The following is a 23,883-nucleotide window of genomic DNA, read 5'->3' as shown; positions in this document are numbered from 1 at the left end:
AGCGCTGATTGATTCCAGCTCCGTGGAGCATCTGGCCATGAGGCTAGATGACAGGAGTTCTGGAAGGTTTTGGGCAGGGTTAGAGGGTCTTATTGGTATGAGGTGGTAGACCCACATGATTGGGGGTAAGCGTGACCAACGGAGAAGGTACCTGGTATGATGAGATAGAAGCATGATCTGGTAGTTGGCTTTGAGGGAAAGACGGTTCGTGGCTAATCGCAGTAGTTTTGGTTGTGACTTTTCACTTTGGAAGCTGGTTTGTGGAACGGAGCCCCTGAGACTTTCAAAGTAATGGGGCAGGAAGGAGTTAAATCATAATCGGAGAGGAGAGGGAGCCCTGCCAGGTAGGGAGTGCGAGGAGGGGGGGTCCTGCATAAGCCACTCAGTACATTAGTTTATTTGTTATGATATGTATTTGTGATCACAGACTTACAGACGCAGTATGTTCATTTGTCTGCATGCAGGTTTAAGACTTTAAAGCAGTACAAAATAACCTAAGATTGTAGTTCAATAGAATATGAATTATTTGAAACATAGCATGTAAATGATACTTAAAAATGCATCAAAATGGTTTATCAGTGTAAATAATTTTCTTCCTTATTCATTCATGTCTCTGTAAAAATGCATTAAAGGTGAAGTTTTGGCAGCAGCGCAGTTAGCGAAATAGAGAAACGCTGTACTGAAATCAAGGCGTCATGTAGAAATATCTTATCAACTCAATAAATGAATGTCTGATTAATGAAAATTAACATTAAAGCTGATGGGAAAAAGACATGATTTTCAACCTTTTACGAAATCGTTCACTTTGAATCTGTTGCAGAATAATAGGACATTAACTTGTGAAGGAGGCATTATTTTGACATAAGGGGGCGGGGCTGGACCCCACTGTGCGCCATCTGTATTTAAACTTTGGCGGGTGCAGCCTTGATCCAAACGGGATGCTGATTTGCAGCGTGTGGGATGCTGTGAGAGCATGATACTGTCAGTTTGGCTTATTACTGTCTGTCTGAGTGACTTTTTCGTTGGCCGGCTTATCCAAATATTCCTCTTCTCAGAGAAATTCCATGTCAACAATGCAACATAGTGTCCCATGATTCTTGCTTCCGAACAATGTGACTAAGACACATCTATGCCTATAACTACAGCTTATGTCATCTTGTGCTCTAAAATTCTGGAATTTTTGAGAGTATTTGTATAAATCACCATATTAAGTATGATGGTGGCACACGAACACAGCGGCTTGGTGCTTCCACAGTCAAATCTTTGCACCTTGAATAGTAATCGTAGTGTAGCAAAATGTATTTATGATTAACCCGTGTCATCAACACTCCAACAACTGTTACAGTCTCATCCGATTCCTAGGAACACAGGGCTTGGTCTTGCTCTACAGTGGCCATGTGTGGTTTGGGAAGTTCTTCATAGCAACCGTTACCAGCAAAAGGGTTGGTTTAAATAAAAGGATAGAATGGCATCTGCTCAGTATGGGCCTGCTTGAAGATGTTTCTCAGCATCTGGGTAGTTAGACAAAGCATGTTGGACCAAAGGCCTTAGCATTAGATCGAAGTGCCAACTCAGACGGACCCTGTGATATGTGTGCATGCTTCTGTGTTAGTGCCATAGCACTGCATCCCAATCTGGGCTTCAGGGACCTGCTGTCAGACCACGTTTTTTGCTCTCTCTCAGCTCACAGTAGGGCAATATCCCAGTAGGGACCTGAGAGGGAGCAAATTGTGGCTTGTCTGACAGGGAGCTGGCAGGGAGCAAAAACATGGACCGACTGTGGGTCTCCGAGGACTGTATTGGGAAACTCTGCTATAGCTTTACATTTCTACATTCCTTGTGCTCTTCCTTGCTGCTGAGAATTAGGGGCACCTGTTTGCACAAAGAGCAGGGAAGAGCACTGAGCTGGAGATGGCGTGTGCCAGAGACCTCACTGACGTAAATGGGAATTCATAATTGGAGAACAGCGCGGAGCGATCCCTCTGTATTTATGTGTCTTGGAAAAGCCAAAAAAGTTACAGGTCTAGCAGAGGGAGGGCAGATGAAGTAGATGAAGAAAACGAGAAGCAAATAGCAAACAAGGCAGCAGGAAGGTGGTCTGGGAGGCACCACGTTCCCGAACCCTAACCCAGGTGTACTTTATTCAGGGCATTCCCTCATATTAATGTCTTTTGATCTCTTGATCATATGTAAATGCTGCCCTTCCTGCTGCTGCTCTGCTTCCTGTCATACTTCCTCTCATACCTGCTGACATATCTTCCCCACCTTATCTTCTAACTTCTGTCCTAGCTTCTGCCTAACTTCTGATCGACTCTCCACCCTGCCTTTTGTCCTATTTTCATGCTTCCGTGAAGGCCTTCTGTCCTACCATCTGCCCTTCTTCCTGCCCTACCTTCTGTTCTACCTTCTACTTGTTTTCAAACCTTCAGTCATACTTCCTGCTCGGCTTTCTGTTCCACTTTCTTTCCTGCCTTCTGTCCTACCTGCCCTACTTTCTTTCCAACTTCTTTCCATACCTTCTGCCCTACCTTCTGTCCTACCTTCTGCCCTACCTTCTGTCCTACCTTCTGCCCTACCTTCTCTCCTTCCTTCTGTCCTACCTTCTCTCCTACCTTCTGCCCTACCTGCTGTCCTACCTTCTGCCCTATATTTTCTCCTACCTTCTGTCATACCAGCTGCCCTGCATTTTGTCCTACCTTCTGTGCTGCCTTATATTCTATTTTTGCCTGAATTTCAGCTTAAAATCCCCGCACCAGCCAATAGAAGCTTACAAGTGCAACAATGGCAGCATTTTAAGAAATAAAGCACTGCACTCCAGCACAGGGGCCCATTAATACCTGCCCCGTTTTACAGGCTTATTTCATCCATGTTAGTCAGGGTAGGTCTGATGAGACACATCATGCATCTGATATTTAAGGGTCTTTTTTGTCTCTGCTTGTTGGGATGTCTGCTGCAATCACCATATAAGTTTGTCTGAATTCAGGCTTGATGCCAGCATCAGTCATAGCAAAAAAAAAGAAAAAACTTAATCGGTTGTGACTGATGAAGGAGAATGGAATGTGAATGCAGTGCAAATTGACAAAATAGTCTTAGAATATTTAGATACCTCTGAGCTTAGACATCTTGTCTTACGACGGTCCATAAAATATAGTCATTGTTTTTCTTTCATTGATGTAAATTTCAACCTTGGTTGTTTAAAAGTGCTCTGTAAATAAACTTTGATTTAATTTGATCTCATCTTACTTCCCATAAATATCAGCAAACTAAAGACTTAGATAATGTTCATGTCCACCTGGGCTGAAAGCAGGGCTCGCAGTTAAGGCCCTGACCTCGTAGGCCAATGACTGGCCGTCTCAGCCAGCACATGTCTGCATAAATGCATGGACTTGCTGTGGGAAACATTGTCACCTGAGCAACGATTAAAAATGTAAAGAAGCCCAATAGAATGTGAGTGTGTCTGACCTGCTCGCTGCCTGGCGCTGCTGAGCCGGACCTCTGCTGAGCCGGACCGCTGCTGAGCCGGACCGCTGCTGCTGAAATGCGCTACCTGACTGGGTGACTTAGCGAGCGACACCGGCACTGGTGCGTGCTACATTCATGATCCCACCAGGGGTCGGAGAGACTCCAGGCCCTTTACTAATTAAACTCCCTCTGGAAGAAATAGGGGACCTTTATTCCCACGACACCGGCAAAATGACCCGGAGGCATTGCGATATTAATTAAGGTTCCTGCTTTGCCAGCAGCTCTTTATATAGTCGGGAGCTGGAGTGTAGCTTTGATGTCCGACAAAAACACTTGCAGGGAGTCTCCGGCCGGTCAGTCGCCATGCTGAATGGGCATGCATGTTTTGGGGGGGGGGGGGTATATACCATATTTACCCACTCTTTCTGCTGTTTTCCTGGTTACCATACAAATAACAGAGATGTCTGATTGAGTGGGATACCTACTGGGGGCGGGGCAAGTGAGGTCACTGGGGGGGGTGCCTTAGCGGCAGTGTGAACGAGGTCGTCTGTGTTGATTGGGTCGCCCGGTGGCAGTGGAGAAAGGGAGACGATATCTTGTGTTGCTCGTCTTCCAGAGCTTCTCCACAGGAGCCGATAGGCATGTAGCGGAAACCAGCCTCAGGGCCCCAGGTGTCCAGACAGTGGCATCACAGCATGCGGGAATAACAGAGGAATGCTGGACTCCCCAGAAAGGTGCCCCAAGTGACTCATGTACTGCACTGTGTTTGAAGGGGGCTGGCAGACACTTCTTGGGGGCAACTCGAAAAACCAAACCTCGTTCTGGGTGTCGAGTCTAAAGTGTGTGCAGCACCTAGAGGATGTGTAACATGCAGGATTATATATGCAGTAAATGTTTTTGCATATTGCAATGTCTGGACCAAACCAGTGCCAGATAGGTCAACATTCCCGATAGTTTAATACAGTATTAATTTTAGCAAGAATTTTTAATTTCGTTTTAGTCTTAGTCACTTACTGAAAATTGTAATTAGATTAAAGTCACATTTTAGTCATTAGTTTTTGTTTTGTTTTGTGCAGTGGAACTCAGATTTAATTCTTGTCTAATTTTGGTCAATATTTTAGTCTCAGGTAGGTTAATGATACTGAAGTGGATTTTGCTGAAGGATATTTCTCATGGCTCTATAAATTCCCTTGAGAAGCAAGCACACATTATCCATAAGCATACTGTATACATAAGGACACTTTATACATAAGCATACAGTATACACAAGCACACCTTATACATAAGCATACTGTATACATAAGCACACCTTATACATAAGCACACATTATCCATAAGCATACAGTATACACAAGCAGACCTTATATATAAGCATACTGTATACATAAGCACACCTTATACATAAGCATACAGTATACACAAGCACACCTTATACATAAGCATACTGTATACATAAGCACACCTTATACATAAGCATACACTATACATAAGCACACCTTATACATAAGCATACTGTATACATAAGCACACCTTATACATAAGCATACTGTATACATAAGCAAACCTTATACATAAGCATACTGTATACATAAGGACACCTTATCCATAAGCATACTGTATACATAAGGACACCTTATCCATAAGCATACTGTATACATAAGCAAACCTTATACATAAGCATACTGTATACATAAGCAAACCTTATACATAAGCATACTGTATACATAAGGACACCTTATCCATAAGCATACAGTATACATAAGGACACCTTATTCATAAGCATACTGTATACATGGGTGACTGCGATATATTGGCGACTCCGTCGAGTCGCGTTGTGAACAGGTCTCACATAGCGATCGAGTGCCAATTTGCCAGCGCCGATCGCACACCGATTTGCCTCAGATCTGCAGGTGTTGTTGACAATTTCCAAAGACTGTCAGCGAGCATAAGAACAGGGCTAACATTGTATAGTGCGATCTTAGCATTAGTTATACTGGAAGTTGGCATTTGCGCAGACATGCACCAATGAGGAAGATGCATGGAGACAGCGAGATGGTACGAGTGTTTGCAGATTACAGCACGAGATTGCGAGGTACACAACAGCAAACCAACATACCATGTTCTCCAGTCTTTGCAAGATGCTTTTCTATGTTTCTAATTGTAATTTTTGTTGGTCTACTGAAAATGTTTGATATAATACTGTAATTATTATGAATTTCTATATTTTTAATTGTGCCAGTTACTTGAGCATGAATATTTTTGAGCCTAAATATCATCGGTTCATTTTCCCTCCCTAATCCAGCAGGACGGTGATGAAGGACTTCAGCCTGCATTTTACACCACAAGCTCGAACTCACGCTGGTGTTTTCCCTCTTTACCATGGTCTAGCCATGGTATTGTATAATAAATTAAAACATTCTCATCTGAAAAAAGTATGACCACAGTATTTCCTTTGGGTCTAACATTTTATTTCTCAGTCTGTAAGCTAAACCTTGATCTTGCCAGTAATGAGCAAAACTTCATGTTTTCTTCCCCCAGAAATGACCTTTTAGATTCTAAAGGAACTCAAAGGAATTCTTGTGTATGAAACACGGAAAACACGCATTAGCCTGAAAGTTCTCCGGGCCACTGTCATGTGGTACTGGGGCCCGTCGCAGACACTAGCTTCAGGATGGTGGAGTCATGAAGGGCAGACAGGAAACAGAGAGAAAAAGCTGTTTTAAGTTAAAGAATAAGGCCTGGGGCTGTCTGAATACCAAAAGGAGGTTGCTTTGATTAGGAAATTTTGTTTTGTGATGCTTTTTACGTTAAATATTTGAAATTAGTCATGTCCCTCTTGTTTCTGTAGTTGTTACGCCTGGCAGAACTACGCTGGCAGACGATAGGCCTAGCTCGTTTAGCCTACCTCATTTAGCCTAGCACATTTAGCTTAGCTCGTTTAGCCTACCTCATTTAGCCTAGCACATTCAGCCTAGCTCATTTAGCCTAGCTTGTTTAGCCTAACACATTTAGCGTAGCAGATTTAGCGATGTAACCTAGTTCATTTAGCCTTGTCCGTTTAGCCTAGCTTAGTGCTCTGACTCACTGCTAGTGGTTGCTTATGGTTCTATTTCCTACAGTTTTTTTCCCCATTCATAGCTAACAGGAACATCTGAACCCCTTCCCAACACACATCAGGTGGCATCAGAGGTGGAAAGTTCAGGTTCAGAAAATACATATCCAGACCAAGATTTTGTTTCAACCAACATCTTGAGTACTCTGTGACAATGACTCATTATTTTCAGCTGGTTGGTTAAAGCAAAATCTTGGTCTGGATTTGTACTTTCTGAACCTGAAACTTTTCCCCTCTGGACAGCATGTCTCAGGCCTGTGGAAGGGTGAGCAACTTCACTACAGCATTCAACATATGGCTTAAGCGAACAGGATCCAGGATCCGGTGTAATGTGATTGTATCCTGCGATGGAAAGGAGTGGACTTAAATTTACATACTGTTTGCTTCCTGTATAGGCACCCCCCACCCAGAGATCAAAACTATTGAGGTTTGGGGGGCAGGATTGAAGATGCGGTGTACTAAGAGGGACAAATTCAGGGTAGGAGATCAGAGATGGACAGCAGGAGAAAGTGGGATTTAGGAGTGGCTGGAACAGGGGAGTGTGGATCAGCCTACCCCCCCCCCCCCCCCACCCCCCACCCCACCCCGGCAGTAACATGTAGAGAGAGAACCAGGATGTGTATGTGAATCCAGCAGCTGCTTTACAGAGCAGGGCATCCACCTGTTTATCACAGTGCCGCCATAATGCTTCTCCATGCCCCTGCTGTGCAGCATCCCTGGCACCTTCTTTGCACCGGAGCTTGTGTTCGTGTGACAGGAATGTTTGATCCTTCGTCGCTCAGTAGCTGGATCGGCAATCAGACCCCTTTGTTACAGGGATTGTTAGAGGTTCCATCTTCGCAGTGATGGGTTTGCTCTGTGCCGTATCGCTGTACTATCATGTAACTTAGCCTGTTCCTGGGCTTAGAGGTGATGGAGTGAGCAGGAGGCCCTGTGGCACGTCACGCTGCTGCCAGGACATGTATATACTCGCCCCCCCCACCTAGTGCCATTCCAAAATGTGTCACTGCATGTTCCTCATGTTCTTCGCACAGCATGTTCCTTACTACCCCCATCCCCATGGGCCGCGTTTGTATCGCAGGCGATTGAGGCCATTGTGCCTTAGTCGCGTGGTGTCCTCTGCCCATTGTGGAGTAGAAACCCAACACCGGCCCACCCCACACCCAGAGTCTGCTTTCCACATCTGCGTGTTCTGGCAGACAGCCAGTGCAGCAATTGTCCGCGGTTTTCCCTGGGAGAATGGGAGTAGGCGGGGGGAATGCTGTGTGTGCCAGCACGTCAACCTGACTCAACCCACTCTGCCTAGTGACTGTAGGTACCGCGACTGCTGGGGTCAAGAGGTCGAGCTCGCTGAGACGTTCAGCTGAGCAGAGCTGAAGCTCCAAGGCATTGTGGGACGGCCACAGTTGTGCCCAGTGCATTATGGGTAGGAGTTATGATAGATGTATTTACCACATGCTCACTGCTCAGGATGCACTAGTGTCGAGATTCTAACTGGGGTGAGCAGTGAGTATGTGAAGCCAGATTACCCCTAAACTCTACTTTCAAACTTTTCAGTAGCTCAATCAGCAGAGCATCAGACTAAATCTCAGAGTCTAGGATTCTAGTCTTCATTTGGGAGATGGTCCCTTTAGGGGTCAGTAGCAGAACAGCAGTTTGTACCTTGTTTCTCGGAAACACCACCTCTACTGGCTTAATACTGCTCCCAGCTGCACTTACTCCTCGTCGAATCCTTGACAGCTGTAAGTTTGCAATGTGATATTTGTCTCATCTGAACTTCGCTTTGAACAAATTTGTCTGCTAAATACATGTAAATGTAGTAGAAACGTGACTTTTGTCGTTCATTTTCTATGCAGCGATACCCTATCATTTATATTTCATCCAACCATCACTTCATTAATCCATCCATCAGGGATTTCACTTTCAGCTCATTCTGAAATCACTCTTGCAATGCATGATCTCCACAATAAATGAATCTTGTGTTTTGCAATCCCGCAGTTATTCGCCAACAGAGCCTTTGTTTAAACGGTACTGTACCAGCAATGAAACTGCATAAATACAGAAATTAGGGTAGAAAATAAATATTTGTTTGGCAGTTTACATGGTTGTCAGTACAGTGGAGGTAGAGCAGATGCCCAGGCCATGTGGCATGTACTGTGGTTTGTTGGCTTTAGGCTTTGGATGAATCGTTGGTTAGAAATTAGGGAAAAGCGTCATTTTAAAACTTTATTTGTTTTAGGTGCCGTCAAGTCAATGTTGAATTCTGGTGACCAATTAGACGGAATTCCCCAGAACCTTCTGTGTCCTGTCCAAGTCTACAGGCTTCTCAAGGCATGTTAATTGCCGCCTGTTGAGTCCATCCATGTTTTCATTGGTTGTCTTCCTCCACCTTCAACTTTTTCCAGCATCATTGTCTATCTATTGGGTCTTCAAATACAGTATGTCCAATATTCAATGTGCTTTAGGTGAAAGTTCTTCTTTGTCCAGCTTTCACGTCCATAAAGAATCACACATGTATTTTCAGATCATTGCTGATCTTTGTTGAGGCTGGGTCCTTTGCTGTTGTTGATTGATCCAAATAGGCACAGGCTGTCAATACTCTCCGTGCCGTCATCATCAGCGATAAATTTGGCTGTCGTTCCTGAGGTGTTACCCATGGTTTCCGTCACGTTAAGCCGTAGTCATTCTTGCTCACTCTGTTATTTGACTTTCCTCATAAGTGCCTCCAGCTGTGCATAGTTCTCCGCTGTAAATGTGGTGTCAGCAGCACGCTGAAGGTGTTGAGTTGCATAGCAGAGCCGGATCTCCTGAGTACCTTCATGGTTCCTGGTTCAGTTCCATAACCCTCATGCTGCACGGAACTCGACCTGGGTCTAAACGGTGTAAATGGCACTTTGCGAAGCCTTTCCATGCTGCACGCTTTGGTCACTCATGAGCTTTCCGTGTGTTGTTGTTCTGTTACTGCCTAGTTTTCTGCTGTCTTGTACCATGGAGAGTATTTAACTTATTTGTTTATTTATGGAGATTTCATAAATAAATGATTTCTTCTTCTTCTTTTCAAGTAGTCAAAGTGGTCAAGTGGTTAAATATGACTTAACCGTGACAAGAATTAGACAAAAATGAATTAGTGAAGCCGTGGTTCTGAAGCATTAGTGGTAGACAATGAGCGAGTGAGTGTTTGCAGTGTCCGTCGGAGCTGTGGGAATGGGCTTTGGCTCGCCTCCCCCATGCCCCCCGTTACGTCAGCTCCCCCCACACGCCAGCGGTAATGTCAGCGACTGACTCGTCGCTCACGGAGCCAGCAGCGGTGTCACACAGCGCCCTTGTTGTCCGGCCGCGTGTGGGAACACGCCAGTGGTGTGTACACGTGACCCCCCCTGTACAGCACTGTGCCTCCCCAGGGGGTGGCGGTGGCCTTTTTTTTTCCATCAAAGACTCCTGTGTCGTGCTTCAGCGCCCCCTGCCCCCCCCCCCCTCGAAAGCCACACGTGCCCTGAGCATGCGCCAAAAATAAAGAGGAGAGTCTGTTTCGTGTTTCTCCTGTCCGAGGAGCTCTGTGGGAGCCCTGCTTTCCCGACATCAATCCTCCCACCGCCCTGCAGCCGGGGGTCTCGGGCCAGAGGATGGAGCTCCCAGGAAGGCCGGCCGCGACTCCAAGCAGGAGGTCAACACTGGGGGCTGTAAACAAGATGTAAAGCAGGGCTGAGAGTCAGGCTCAGTAAACATCATCGCTGACAGCAAAGACTTCCACATCCACCTTTGAGTGTGTGGTTTTTTGCTTCACTGTGGGCTTTCAGCCTTTCAACCTGGAGATAAACGTATAATACTGTATATATTCCACGCCCAGAGGCTCTTAGTGGCACACCTGTAATAGCAGGACCTGGGGTGGCCATGGGTTTCTGACAGCCCCAGCGCTTCCATGTATGTTTCCCTGCCGATGCTGAAACGGTGTCTATACCACCTGTGTTTCAGAGATCGAGGCAAAGGAGGCGTGTGATTGGCTGCGGGCAGCGGGATTCCCTCAGTACGCTCAGCTCTACGAAGGTAAGACGCTCAGGTCTGGCTCATGTCAAACACGTCAGTATTCTCTTCAACAGTAATAGCCATTTAGTTCATGTGGAACACTTTGTGGTCTGAATTCAAGCACCATTTTTAGGGAAATCTTTCATTTAGGGCTAATAATTCAGCGTTAGTGTGTTGCTAATGTGTAATGTAAAAGTGTGCCCCCCCTATGGAAGTACAGTGTACCAGCCCACCTTTGTTTTGCCCCCCTCCTTGACTGGTACAATGAACCGGCCCACCCTTTAGCAGCCTAACCTTCACAGCTGTATTCCAGCCTCCTTAAAGCCAGGCCCCCTCAAAACCGGGGTAAGCGAGAGTGAACAATCTCTGGTGGATTTGGGCCTGGGTAATTCCAGGGTAGAGTTACTACCCAAACACATCCTGGCGGAGTAAAAGAAGCGAGGTCATGGGAAAAAGCCTCTGTTATCATGGTAAAAAAAAAACACTGGCTTCCCACCCCCGCCCCCCACCCAGCTGTTTGAAGTGTGAGCTCGCCACAAATGTCTCTGGCTGTGCTGCATGGGGAGCTGTGCAGAACCGTCATGTAGGACATCCCAAGATACGCGTGAGGAGGGGCACCATTACACTCACAGGAACCTTAGCTGCTGCCTCCCATTTTCACAGAACGGATTGTACTGCCTGTATATTAAACATTTACTTTACTTTAAGGATTTGTAGTGCAACAAACAGAACCCCCCCCAAATCAAACCCAGGATTTGTGCCGTGTCTGTCACAGACCTCCCAGGTTTTGTGAGAGCTACATAAGAACGATTTAAAAAAGTAAGGTGCAGTCACCAGTAATGCCGGCGTTTACCTCCGCAGCTGTTATCACAGCATGGGGAGGCTGAGAGGTTTGTGAAGGCCGCTTAGTATCACATGACCAGGTTGGAATGGTGTCCCAGCCAATCAGCACGTTGAGGGCTGCGGATCAGGCAGCTCTGATGTGTCTCGCCTCATCTGCCCACGGCAAAGGGTCCACAATGGACATGGCTGTTTACTGTTAAAGGGGAATGTCTAATCTGGTGTCTTTCATTTATGATATTGGTCTTTTCATGTCCAGTGAAATTCATCAAAGCAGTGGTGGCACTGAGGTTTCCACTGGGAACTGTGCTTTCCACCTACAGGCTATAGAAATGCGGTTCCAGTGAATTAGTGGCTCTGAATAGCCCCTCGCGTACGAGTGTGTTTGAGCGACTTCCTTACGAAGCGGCGGCGCTCCGCCCAGGATGTCCCCTGCCCCCTGCCCCCCTGTGCCACCTCCACACTAATTGGATGCGCAAGTCACCAAAAATGGACGGGGTAGCGGGGGATTATGGGCAGAACTTCGTCTACAAAAATTTACAGTGTTTCATTCACTGAAAGGAGTGCTGAGCCATTCTTACTTCCCAGCAGACTCTCAGTTTCCGATTGACATTTCGGCTGTGAAGAAGGACCATGACTTTCTGGAGAAGGACCTCGTGGAGCCTCTCTGCCGGTAAGGAATCCGTTTGGCGTCTTGTCTCCGGGGGGGGGGGGTTCTAGGACATGACTGGCCACCCCTAATGCCCCCAGTCCACCATGCAATTTATTTATCATTAGCTTTTGAATAGGCCTTGGTTTGGTGCATCTCTTTGTAGATAATGTATGGGAATCCGGGGGGGCAAAAACAGTTAGGATCAGGGGGGCTGGCATACAAGTCCTCTGCACGAAGGGGCGGGTCCCATCTGAGAAGCAGGACTCACCTCTCGCTGTGTCAGTAGAGAAGGAGGTGTTCTCCGTCACAGGGCAGAATATCACTCACACCCCCGCTTGGCTTTTTAAAAATGCAGATTAAATTTGGGAACCGTTCCAGCTTTAGGGTAATCATGGATTTGCCCCTCTCCCCTTCATAGCACCGGCCATCTGTCCTGCTTGCATTGGCCTGGACCCAAAGGGAACAATCCTGGCTGTTAATCCAAGCCTTTTCTTAACTAGCTGCTGTTAACAGGACGCCGTTGTCGTTGGCAGCACTTCCGGCGGTGTGGAACAGCCCCCCCTACCCCCACCCCCATCTTCCCCCCCGCTGTAGGTCGGAGCCATCACTACAGGACCGGGGGCACGTTAAGAGGAACACAGAGAACGTGCAGTGCTTTCGGGCCGCCTTTGCAGTTCAACCCTGCTCTCTTTCTTCCCTCCCCAGTCTACCCTGGCAAGTCATTCACAAACTGAACTGAAAACAGCTTTTTCCCAGCTCAGGTCGCCATAGAGACAGGAAATGGTGGGGGGGGGACACATGCGTCACAAGACTCCAGACACTGCGCGCTGCATTGAAAAACTAATCTGAATTCCGATCTTGCGCCGTGACGGACAATCGCGGCATCTGGGGCGTGGCCACCAACCCTCTCTTGCTTTGCTCCGCCTATTTTCGTGTTTCTCTTTAGACGGACACAAGGCCTCCTGGGAACTGTTCCCCTCATCTGAGATCATAGCTGCAGCCTCTCTGAACCTCCTTTGTTCACTGTTGTGCCCCCACAGTTTGGGGTATACAAGGTACCTGTTGACAAAGGCTACTTTTGGTCCAGCCACAGCTTCTGTGTGTTTCGGTAGCTTGGAGCGTTACCTTCTAAGCGGGAAGCTGCTGGGTTGTGCCTCATCTGCTGATGTGAAGCGATTCACTGGACCTTAATAAAGCACGTAAACTGTAAGCTGGGTTAGTCACTAACAAATAAATAAAACACAACACTGGAAAAGCTTTACTAGGAAAGCTACATTATATAAGAGTAGCTGCTGGCAAGTCGCGCAATAGCCCTGGAAGCGTTACAGAATGAAAATCCTCATTCCCACAAATGATCCCATTCTCTGTCAAGTCGTGGTTGCCTTGTGTGTAATTAAAACTTAATGTTTTCATTATCTCTCCTTAGGTACTACTGTCCTCTCACTATCTCCCTCTCTCCCTCTCTCTCACACACACACACACAGACACACACTGTTTCTAGTAGATTTTCCATGATTACCACCCAGTCCCAGCTCTCCCACAATCCTGTGATCCCCCCCCCCCCTACTCCACTGGCTCCCATGATGTTGGTTTATGGGAAATATTATAAGGCACCATTGTTATTTGCAGGGGCTTTATGGAACTTTAATAAAGATGAGCATCTGAAACGGACTAAGTTAATCGAGAAGGTATGCCTGGGAACGCTTCTGAATGTGGGGTGTTTGTACACCCGCGCGACACGGGCGGCGCTGGGCCGCAGCCTAACCTACCTGCCTTTGTGTAGGACTGGTGAGCTGGTTTGCGTGTTTATAACTGATGCCCAGCCACCAGAAACAGAACAAGATCCTCCTCCTTAAGGGTGCATCAGGCTGCTTAAGGGATGATCTCCGGGGGCAGAGAACATCCAACCATCCGCTGACTGCGGCAATCGGGGAACCACCCCCACCAAATCACCAAATCACTGGGGGCCACTGCAAAGGGTCCACCCCCCCCCTCCCCCAGGCCCCTGCTGCACCAAGCACTCGCAGCCAATTTAATTCTGGGGACGAAGAGACAGTCCAGGGCTCGCTTATTAGATGACCTAATTAGGTTTTAGGGGCTCCGTTTAGGGGAGTCAGGCCACATTAGCCAGACCCAGCTGGCTCGTGGGGTGGGGCTGGGTATCTTAGCCGCTGGTCAGTACTGGGGGAGATGGGAAAGCTGAATGGGAATCTTTTGTCTTCCAGGAGACTCAACACCTTGAACAAGTGTGCCTCTATGAAACTTGATGTCAACCTTCCCAAAAAAAAAGTAGGTGCCATATGGATTTCTGTTTGATCTCTCCAGGTATGAATATGTATTGTACACGGTTTGAACTGCATGTATTTTATCAGGACTGGTTAGTTGCATGTTTTGTTTGTGTGTTGTGACAGCCGTCCCATCACACCCTATGGATTTTAGATCTCCAGCTTTGAACGATGACACCAGAGCAGTAGGAACTACCAGTTTCCTGAAAAGGAGTGTTTAATCATCCAGGGCTTACAGTCTTACTCAGTACCTGCGGTATCACGCACGTCTATAGGGCTGAAGTCCTACATCCTTCCGGCTCCTGACAGATTTCACTACACCCATAAGTGGAATCAGATCTTCTTTTCATCGTCTTGTCCTGCTCGCTTTGGGGGATTTTTTCAAGATTTGCCACCGGCATGAGTATGGCTGTGCATATTTCTCATCTTTTATTTTGAAAAAAAAAAACACTTATAGGTGAAATTCAGCTAGCTTGTTTGTTGGCTGTTGCATAATCCAAGATTCTTGTCAATGCTTCTGTGTAATTTTTCCTGTGTTGTCACTGGGACCGAATGTCTGCCAGTAAATGCCTAAACTGCTTCTCAGCTGTTCACTTCTCGTTCTCGAGTGTTTTACATCCTGGAAGCGGGATTTGGAGTGAGTCCCCAACACCAGAGCTGTAGTGCATGCCAGCAGGATTTTGTCCCAGTTTCTTGTCTGAAAAGGTTACCTTTCCTGTCTCTGTAGCAATTTTTACACTTGGTGTGTATATGTATGCGTGTTTTAATATCGATTACACCTTTTTTAACAAAATATCAATTAGTATGCTTTTTTTCTCTTTTTTTACGCCATAGTGCTTAGTGGGTAGCACTGTTACCGTTTACCTCAGAATCACGTTCTAGCTCTGCGTGAGACGAATGTGCATGTTTCGCCCGTGTGGTGTGGGATTTCTCCTGCAGTTTTGTAAACTGGTGTCTCTTAATCACTCGTAGTGTGTGTGTGTGTGTGTGTGTGTGTAAATGTCTTTGTTTCATGGCATCCCATCCTCAGCCCCCAGGCCCCACCATGAATGGAAAGCTTGTTGATCACCGGGCACACAAATGCAAAAATAAGGTGCAAGCTGCCTGTCCAGCACACACAGAGCCGGGGGTGGATATGAAACCCACGACTTTGGTATCTTGAGGCCGCGGCGCTGTGTAAAAATGCACGTTTATTGCGGCTGTGACCAGTTCTCTGTTCTTTTATAGAGTGAAGACTCAGATGAGGACGACCTGCTTGCGATCAGTGACCGATGGACCTTCGAGCAGAGCAGCCGGCGATGGTCCAGGCTGCAGGATTTTGACTGTCTCCTGGGCGGTGTCGGGGGGTCAAGCCCGGCTGGCCTGGCCCTGAGGAACACCACCAGCAGCGAGAGTGTGCTGACGGACTTGAGCGAGCCCGAGGACTCATCCCTGCACAGCGAGGGCAGTGGGGGCAGCGGGCCATCTGAGGTCTCCCGCCGCACCTGCTCCGACTCGGCCGCCATGCCGGACTACACGTCCCTCAGCCTGCCCCCTCCGGCACCCCCACACCGAGTCGTCCCACTGTATGGTTCACTGCCGACAAAGGGCGGGAGGCATGGGCGAGTGCGGGCGAAGGACTTCCTACGACGCATGGAACTTCTGCGCTCACGGGGCCCTGGGGTCCGTGAACGCAGATCATTGGCCATCAGCGCCCCGATTTTGCAGCAGGAGCCACAGGCTCTGCTGACGCTGCCTTGCAGAGATATCGCCAACGGTGACACCAGTCCTTCAGAGCTGTCGGCCCCGCCCACCTGTCGAGGCCCCGCCTCCCAGTCAGGAAGTGATGGCGGCAGCCAATCAGGTGGCAGCGATGTTAGCACACCCAGCGTGACGGACCACTGGGCGAGGAACCACAAGCGCGGCGGCATGTACCTGGAGGACGTGGACGTCTTCACGGGTGCCCACGCGAAGAAGGTGGCCGAGCAGAACCGTAGGAATGAGTTCCGCTCCTACGAGGACCTGGTGGTGCACATCCCAAAGGATCACAAGCCAGGAACCTTCCCCAAAGCACTGTCCATCGAGAGCCTGTCCCCCACCCACGGAGCTTTAGTTAGCGGCGTGGCCACCCAGGAGCCGCGGCCCGTCACCCAGCGCTACTCTCGCGGCAGTCGCGTTAGCATCTATGACAACGTCCCAGGATCGCACCTATACGCCAGCACTGGTGACCTCATAGACTTGGAGAAGGAGGACCTGTTCCCTCACCTGGATGACATCCTGCAACACGTTAGTGGTCTTCAGCAGCTGGTAGACCACTGGTCACAGAATGTGCTCCCCGAGGGAGGTGGTGGGGGCCAGGCTCCACATCCCACCTTCCCCATCGTGTTGGACTTCGAGGGGAACTCGGTTCTGGTGGGCCAGATGACACCCAGCGACAGGGGGAAGGACGGGGTGTCCATCAACGACACAGACTCCTCTGGGATGCGGGAGAGGCGAGACTCTGGGGTCGGGGCTTCTCTCACCAGACCCAATCGGTGAGATTCTGCTTGGGGGTGGCAGTGAATGTCTGTGAGCACAAGATATATATCAGCTGTCCATTAGTAAGAAGCATCTATCTTTGCTTCCAGTACTTTTTAGGGGAACTTTACAGCCATATACCCCCAACTTAAAAACAACCGACTTACGGAAAAGTCCTTCTTACGAAAGGACTGCCATAAAGCCTATTCTATTTAAAATTGGGGTTAATTACAATAGTTCTTAATAACAAACAGACACACTACTTTGTGATGCTCGTGAAATCATTGCACTGCTACAGCAGTTCCTTGGCTTGGGGTGCAATTACTTTTATAATTACTCTATTATTATTTTGTGCTTATTTTTCATAATGTACATAATTGACTTAAAGACAGACTTAGGGAACGGATCTTGTTCTTAACTTGGGAACTGCCTGTATTTGAAATGGGCAATTCAAAACACAATATACTAAACTGTGCTACTATTATACATCATCTTAATGTGTTTAAGCAATATTGCATGTTCATGCCCTTTCAGGATAAATTGAAGTTCAGGCTTGACTGATTTTCTCATCCGCTGATATCAGACCTGAGACTTGACGTGGCTTCTTCCCCGTATGCAGCCTGAGGTGGCCCAGTTTCCAGATCTCCCATCGCATCAGCCGCACCGTGGCATCGTTCCAGATCACCAACCAATCAGCTGCCCAGCTGAGCCTGCTGCAGAAGTTCTCTCTGCTACGCCTCACCGCCATCATGGAGAAGTACTCCATGTCCAACAAGCATGGCTGGACCTGGTGAGTTGGAGATTACGGTACTAGGGATAGCAAAGTGTGTTCTCTGGGCTTCAGTTATCTATGATAAGGTATTGTCCTCCGAAATATATAATACGGGTTGGAAAGTTGTTGATCTTAAAACCAAAAATGTTTCATTTAAGATTTTAGGTATATGATTAATTCATAGTATCCAGATATGTTGAAAGTATGTTTTCATGATTTTTTTGTATGATAATAGAGCAGTTTATCATTTGTGAAGTATGGAATGTCCCCTGCAAAGGTGATTTCTTGTGGAGATTTGAGGGATATATGTTTGGAGGGAGAGTTCAGAGCTAAACTCTTCTTCTTCTTATCTCATCACACTTGTCATGAGTCGGTTGGCTCCAAGAGACAGTTGGACCACTATCAAAGTCTAGCATCTCTGCGTAACACTCCCCAAGTAGCACTACATGTGCATGAGAGTGTAGAGCGTGGGTTTCTCCCTGACTAACTAGTTGGGTGGTCATTCTCAGGTCAGTTCCAAAGTTCATGAAGAGAATGAAGGTGCCGGATTACAAGGACAAGAATGTCTTCGGTGTCCCCTTGATCATCCACGTCCAGCGCTTTGGCCAGCCCCTGCCTGTGGGTCTGCAGCAGGCCCTGCAGTACCTGAGGAGCCAGTGCCTAGACCAGGTAAGAAACTTGGGTCCATCACACATGGTGCGTGAGTCTACAGTATATGAATTGCTGTGGAACAGCAGGCTGTGGACAACATGTAACAAAAGACCAAAGCCAAAGAATTAGCTTCATTCCCACTCCAGGTGGGTCTCTTCCGCAAGTCAGGAGTCAAGTCCAGGATCCAGGCCCTCCGGCAGATGAACGAAAGCTCCCCCGAAGACGTGAACTATGAAGACCAGTCGGCCTACGATGTGGCAGACATGGTGAAGCAGTTCTTCAGAGACTTGCCTGAACCCCTGCTCACCAGCAAACTGGGGGAGACCTTCCTGCACATTTACCAATGTAAGAGTGACTCACACACACTCATGTGCAATGCTGTCTAATCGCAAACACATACGCACACCTGTGGTTCTCACACGGGCACTTACTGTAGGAACACGCCAGCATCCAAAAGTGAATTCGCAAGACCCTTACAAGATGCACAGAAACTGACAAAAAATACATTTCACCATTTCCATAACAAACTTATGCTGACACATAAAATAGTAGAAACACAAACATTTGCTGAAGGATGAGGAGACAGATCTTGAAGTCTCGATAGGTCTTGAAATGCATCTTTATTGAGTTTTAATTTAGGGATGTAGAACTGCACTGTTTCATTACCTTCTGTCAGTCAACACCCTGCCTTTAATTCTGCGCATTATCCCTGCGGGCAATCTGTCATGGTTCTTTAACAAAGTCAGCAGCGGCAGCCATGCAGTCAGCGTGATGTTGACTTTTACTCATGAGGTGATGAGAGGCACCGGATGTCCATGCTGATGACTTTGAGCAGAACTCATCCCTACGTTTCCAGTCCTGCCCATTAATGCTTTCTTTTTGTTGTACCTCTCCTATTGGCCCACCTTATTCCACCACCCCCCCTCCCCCTCGACCCGCACCACACCTCAGATGTCCCCAAGGAGCAGAGACTGCAGGCCGTGCAGGCCGCCATCATGCTTATGTCAGACGAGAACCGGGAGGTGCTCCAGACCCTCCTGTGCTTCCTGAGCGATGTCACCTCGTCTGTAGAGGAGAACCAGATGACGCCCATGAATATCGCTGTGTGCCTGGCGCCATCCCTGTTCCACCTCAACATCTTGAAGAAGGACAACCTGTCGCCCAGGTGGCCCACTATGTCTCAGCCCATGCCATCACAGCACCCATACGTACACAACGCCATTGCCGTCCTCGTAGCATACAGTACTGTGCAAAAGTCTTAAAGGTCTAAAACAATTTACCTATAGTAAGAGTTAAATAGTTTTTTGCAAATATGCGTTAGAATAAATGCAAATGATCAGTAACACAATAACAAAAAACAACAAGAATTTTTTCTGTTTCACAAATAGTTCCTGGTATCTTGCCAGCTTAGAGGAAATGCCACTTCAGTTCCCAAACCTCTCCTCAGGGGCACCCAGCCATTTCTTGTATTTGTAAAATTTAATTTCATTAATTAAATTTGATGAGGTATTGATTAGTCGAACATAACGTTCTAGTGGCCGAGTCAGCAAACGCACGTATACTGGATGGTCGCTGCAAACACTGTGGTTTTGAAGGATAGGTTTTGAAATGGCTAAGCTGACACACTTTGACAGACATGATATCACAGTCTAACACCAAGAAGAAGGTCATTTACTGCCTGGTTCTCTGACATATATCCCATGAATTTTATTGCCATGACTCAGAAGTCTCTGTTCCTCAGAGTGCAGTGTCTAATGTAGTTCTCTGTGTTATATGGACTACATACACAGCACATAAACCTAGCAACCACTTGCTCTTGTTGGCCCAAAGGGAGCAGTCAAAAATGACAGAGGCCACATTAGCACAAGCTGCATTTCTTTACGGCGCTTCCCTTCTGCATGCTGCATGGCTTTATAGGACCCTGCTGTGTACAAACAGAGTCTTGTCTGTCATTAAGCCACTAATTAAATTTCTGAGGGGGTATGGGGGGGGGGGAATAAAAGAGTTACAACCGCTTCAGCTGAGGGGTGGTAAGGGTAGGTTTATGAGCTGAGCGTTGGACGCTGTGCCATGGTGCCTTGCTGACTGGAGCCGCCTCTATCTTACCCCTGTAGAGCCATGCAAAAGAAGTATGCCACAGGGAGGCCTGATCAGAAGGACCTGAAGGAGAACCTGGCAGCGACCCAGGGGCTGGCCCATATGATCACAGAGTGCAACCGGCTCTTTGAGGTGAGAGCAAGCTCTGCGCCAGGGCGTCAAGCCTTGGAGGGGCATCCTCACTCATCCGGACAGCCTCTTGCAAGGCTTAGTGTCTCGGCACGAGCGCCAACATTTCCGCCTATGCTGGGCCCTCAGATTCCCCATGAGATGGTCACACAGTCGCGCAACTCGTATGTGGAGGCTGAGCTGCAGGTGCCCACGTTGGAGGAGCTGTGCAGGCAGTCGGAGCAGGATGACTGCTCCTACCGGGCCCACATGGACGGCCTGATTCAGAACCTGCTCAAGGAGACCCGCGACAAGTCGAAGGGCTGGGTGTCGTGCTCTAGTGCCAACAACACAGAACTGTCTTACAAGAAGGTAAGGGAACCAAAACTCTGGTAACTGGCACGTGTAAAGATCCACCTAAAGCATTGCTGACTGAAAGGCAGTCAAAATGTTTAAAGCTGTTTATATGGGTAATAAGTGCACATTTGCTAAGAACAAAAAACACAATTTAGCAATAAAACACATGCAAATTAATAGTAACCATAAAAACTAGTAAGAATGTCCTCTGTTCTCCAAAAAGTCACTAATATCTAGTAGGATGGCTGCTTATTTCCCAAACATCCCCTCAGGGGCACTTCAGCTATTCAGTGTATTTATTAAATTTCATCATCAGCTCGCTAAATGAATTCATTTAATTAGTTTAACAAAGTCAATGAGATATTGGTTGGCTATACGAGGTGTGCTAGCGGTCAAATCAACAGTACACGGGTGTATAGGATGGTTGCTGCAAACACTGGGGTGATTTTAGGAGAGATTCTGAAATGACTAAGCTGACAGACTTTGACAGACATAAAACCATAGCTTTACGCCAATATGAAGGTCGTTAAACATCGTTTTCCTTGCTGCCTAAGACTTTTGCACAGTACTGTGTAAGACAATCATGACACATTCATAAGATGTACACCATCTTCATTAGCACTACATCTACACCAATACATCTCAACAACTGTGTAGGTCAGTAGGGCATTCAAAATGCTGCATGTATCTTGTGGTGACCAATATGGCAGCAACATTCATAAAATACGCACAGCATGCGTCTCACAGACAGCCTTTTAACCATCATTATTCTTATTCAGAGAGCACCTACTGTTTTGCTAGTTATGGCTACTTAGCCAAAATAATCTGAATCCCGTATCATGATAAGAAGGGAGCACCAGTAGACCGTCCTACGACTATGACCATCTGATAACACATCCAGTAAGTTTAGCTACTGTGTCCCAGGAATTGGGCAACAACTTTCCAGTGACTCACCTTCTCCACTCTTCCGCCTGCTCCAGGTTGGTGATGGAAACCCCCTGAGGAGATGGCGGGTGTCAGTGGAGGTGGAGGCCCCACCCTCAGTGGTGCTGAACCGCGTGCTCCGAGAGCGCCACCTATGGGATGTGGACCTGCTGCAGTGGAAGGTGTGCGAGACGCTGGACAGGCAGACGGAGGTGTATCAGTACGCCCTGAGCCGTATGCCCCCACACCCCAGCCGGGACTTTGTGGTGCTGAGGTGAGTTGGGGGTAATGTTTTGGGGGGGGGGGGGGGGGTGAGTGCTTCCATTTTCCCTCTTTCATCACCTTCCAATCTCACACAGATCATGGAGGGTAGACCTTCCTAAAGGCACATGTGCGCTGGTGTCCGTCTCGGTGGATCATGAGGACTCCACACCCATGGGTGGAGTCCGGGGCGTGGTCCTGGAGTCACAGTACCTGCTCGAACCATGCGGCTCTGGGAAATCCCGTCTCACCCACATATGTAGAATTGACCTCAAGTAAGTCAACGTCAGACCCACATTTGGAATTTTATATTTTCATTTCTGGAAGTTTCCTCAGAGTTCCTTCACAGCATATACCTGTATCCTGATATGTCACATATGGAAGGGCCTGTGTATATAATTCTTACCTGTATCCCGGAATTATTCCTCTGAACATGTGGGTAGACGGTACTCATCCAAGCTTTGCTGTCTTTCAGAGGAAGAACACCGGATTGGTATAACAAGGCCTTCGGTCACCTGTGTGCGGCTGAAGTCGCCCGAATCCGCAACTCCTTCCAGCCGCTCACCACCGAGGGCCCAGAGACCAAGATCTGAATGTGAAGCCGTGATTCTCCTGGCAGGTCCAGCGTGTGGGTTAGCCTCCAACCCCGTCCTGTAACAACATAATTAGCAGCCTCATTTTGACATTAAAAACTTATGTGTAATTTTTTTTAACCTATGTATTCAGGATATACCATATTTAAACATTCTCTTTTGGGGTAAAAGTCTAAATATTTATATAACAGATAATTAACTACTAATTGGACTAGGATATTTCTGAGAAATGGGGTTGGAATGGAAACAAAGTGGGATCACGAGTCACCAGCAACTTAACATGACAGCCCTGGTGTGGAGGGACAGGGCTACGGTACGGGGTGGGGGGGGGTAGGGATGGGACCCAAGACAGGAGGTGGGTTTCACACTACCCTCCCCCATGGAGCTCTCTGCGGCTTCCTGCACGACCGCTAAGCTGGTGCTCTACTGTCCCTCGCACTAGATGTCGCATGACTTTGGGAAGGCCAGGCAGCCTGCTACCATTCCCTAATTAGCCTTAGCATCATTGTCTGTACTGTTGTTGTTATTGTTACCATGGTAATACTGTTATAGCTGTTGCTCTGGTCAATATCGTTCTGTACGATGTCTGGGACATTTAAACATTCAGAAGCTTCTGGGAAGCATTTTCCTCTTCGTTCATTTTAAAAACAAAGCTATATTTTAAGTGTATGTGAAGCGTGTCGGCATGTGTGCCTAAATCTGCGTGTATGTAAATGTACACATGCGGCTACAGACTGTACATACTGTAAATATGAAATGATAAAATCGGCATACTTCTTCCTTTGCTCTTATCGAAATTATACAAAACTGTAAGCTGGTTTTACTGCGCCTCTTTGGTACTGTTTGTGAGAGTGTAATTTAATTTGACTTAACCCTGTCGTTCGGAGGGTGAAAACTCTTGACTCAGGTTTGACTTTTTTCATACCTGCTCTTGTACTCTGCAGCATTTGAAGGGTGGGGAAAGTACCTCCAAAACCCTTTTTCATGAAAACATTAAAAGACCCCAAACTCTAGAGCTTGTGTACTTCACTGTCTATCCTTTGTCTTGACAAACAGCATCTGAACGTGACCGATGTGCAGTTACCCTGTGATAACCTTTCGAACCCGAAGCCTTTTATGATCCCACACATGCTCCAGGCCCTCGTACCTTCCCTCAATAGGCAGTGTGTGACGCATGTGCGCAAGGCTGGCACTGAAAGGGCCATTCTATTCCTGTCCTGGATGGAATGCTCACAGGAGGCTGACCTTAG

General features: G+C 47.4%; 1 protein-coding gene across 6 annotated transcripts in view; it reads left to right on the top strand.

Annotated features, from left to right (window-relative positions):
- The window catches only part of stard13b (StAR-related lipid transfer (START) domain containing 13b), a 79,639-nt gene extending 55,993 nt beyond the window's left edge, over window positions 1-23,646 (top strand). For 5 of the 6 annotated variants that reach the window (XM_048980683.1, XM_048980687.1, XM_048980686.1 and 2 more), the window contains 13 exons: window positions 10,547-10,618; window positions 12,029-12,110; window positions 14,315-14,378; window positions 15,602-16,887; window positions 17,490-17,660; window positions 18,152-18,311; window positions 18,440-18,638; window positions 19,245-19,458; window positions 20,408-20,522; window positions 20,649-20,870; window positions 21,836-22,053; window positions 22,139-22,315; window positions 22,516-23,646. In XM_048980683.1, the coding sequence (XP_048836640.1) occupies window positions 10,547-10,618; window positions 12,029-12,110; window positions 14,315-14,378; window positions 15,602-16,887; window positions 17,490-17,660; window positions 18,152-18,311; window positions 18,440-18,638; window positions 19,245-19,458; window positions 20,408-20,522; window positions 20,649-20,870; window positions 21,836-22,053; window positions 22,139-22,315; window positions 22,516-22,633 (3,098 nt within the window). In that variant the 3' untranslated portion in view covers window positions 22,634-23,646. Of the gene's footprint in view, window positions 1-4; window positions 345-10,546; window positions 10,619-12,028; window positions 12,111-14,314; window positions 14,379-15,601; window positions 16,888-17,489; window positions 17,661-18,151; window positions 18,312-18,439; window positions 18,639-19,244; window positions 19,459-20,407; window positions 20,523-20,648; window positions 20,871-21,835; window positions 22,054-22,138; window positions 22,316-22,515 lie in introns of those variants that run through there. The other variant, XM_048980689.1, reaches the window with a different exon arrangement.
- The last annotated feature ends 237 nt before the right edge of the window (window positions 23,647-23,883 follow it).

This window comes from Brienomyrus brachyistius, chromosome 17 (assembly GCF_023856365.1).
Source record: "Brienomyrus brachyistius isolate T26 chromosome 17, BBRACH_0.4, whole genome shotgun sequence".
NCBI classification, from domain to species: Eukaryota; Metazoa; Chordata; class Actinopteri; order Osteoglossiformes; family Mormyridae; genus Brienomyrus; species Brienomyrus brachyistius.
This window is presented reverse-complemented; position numbering and strand designations above follow the sequence as displayed.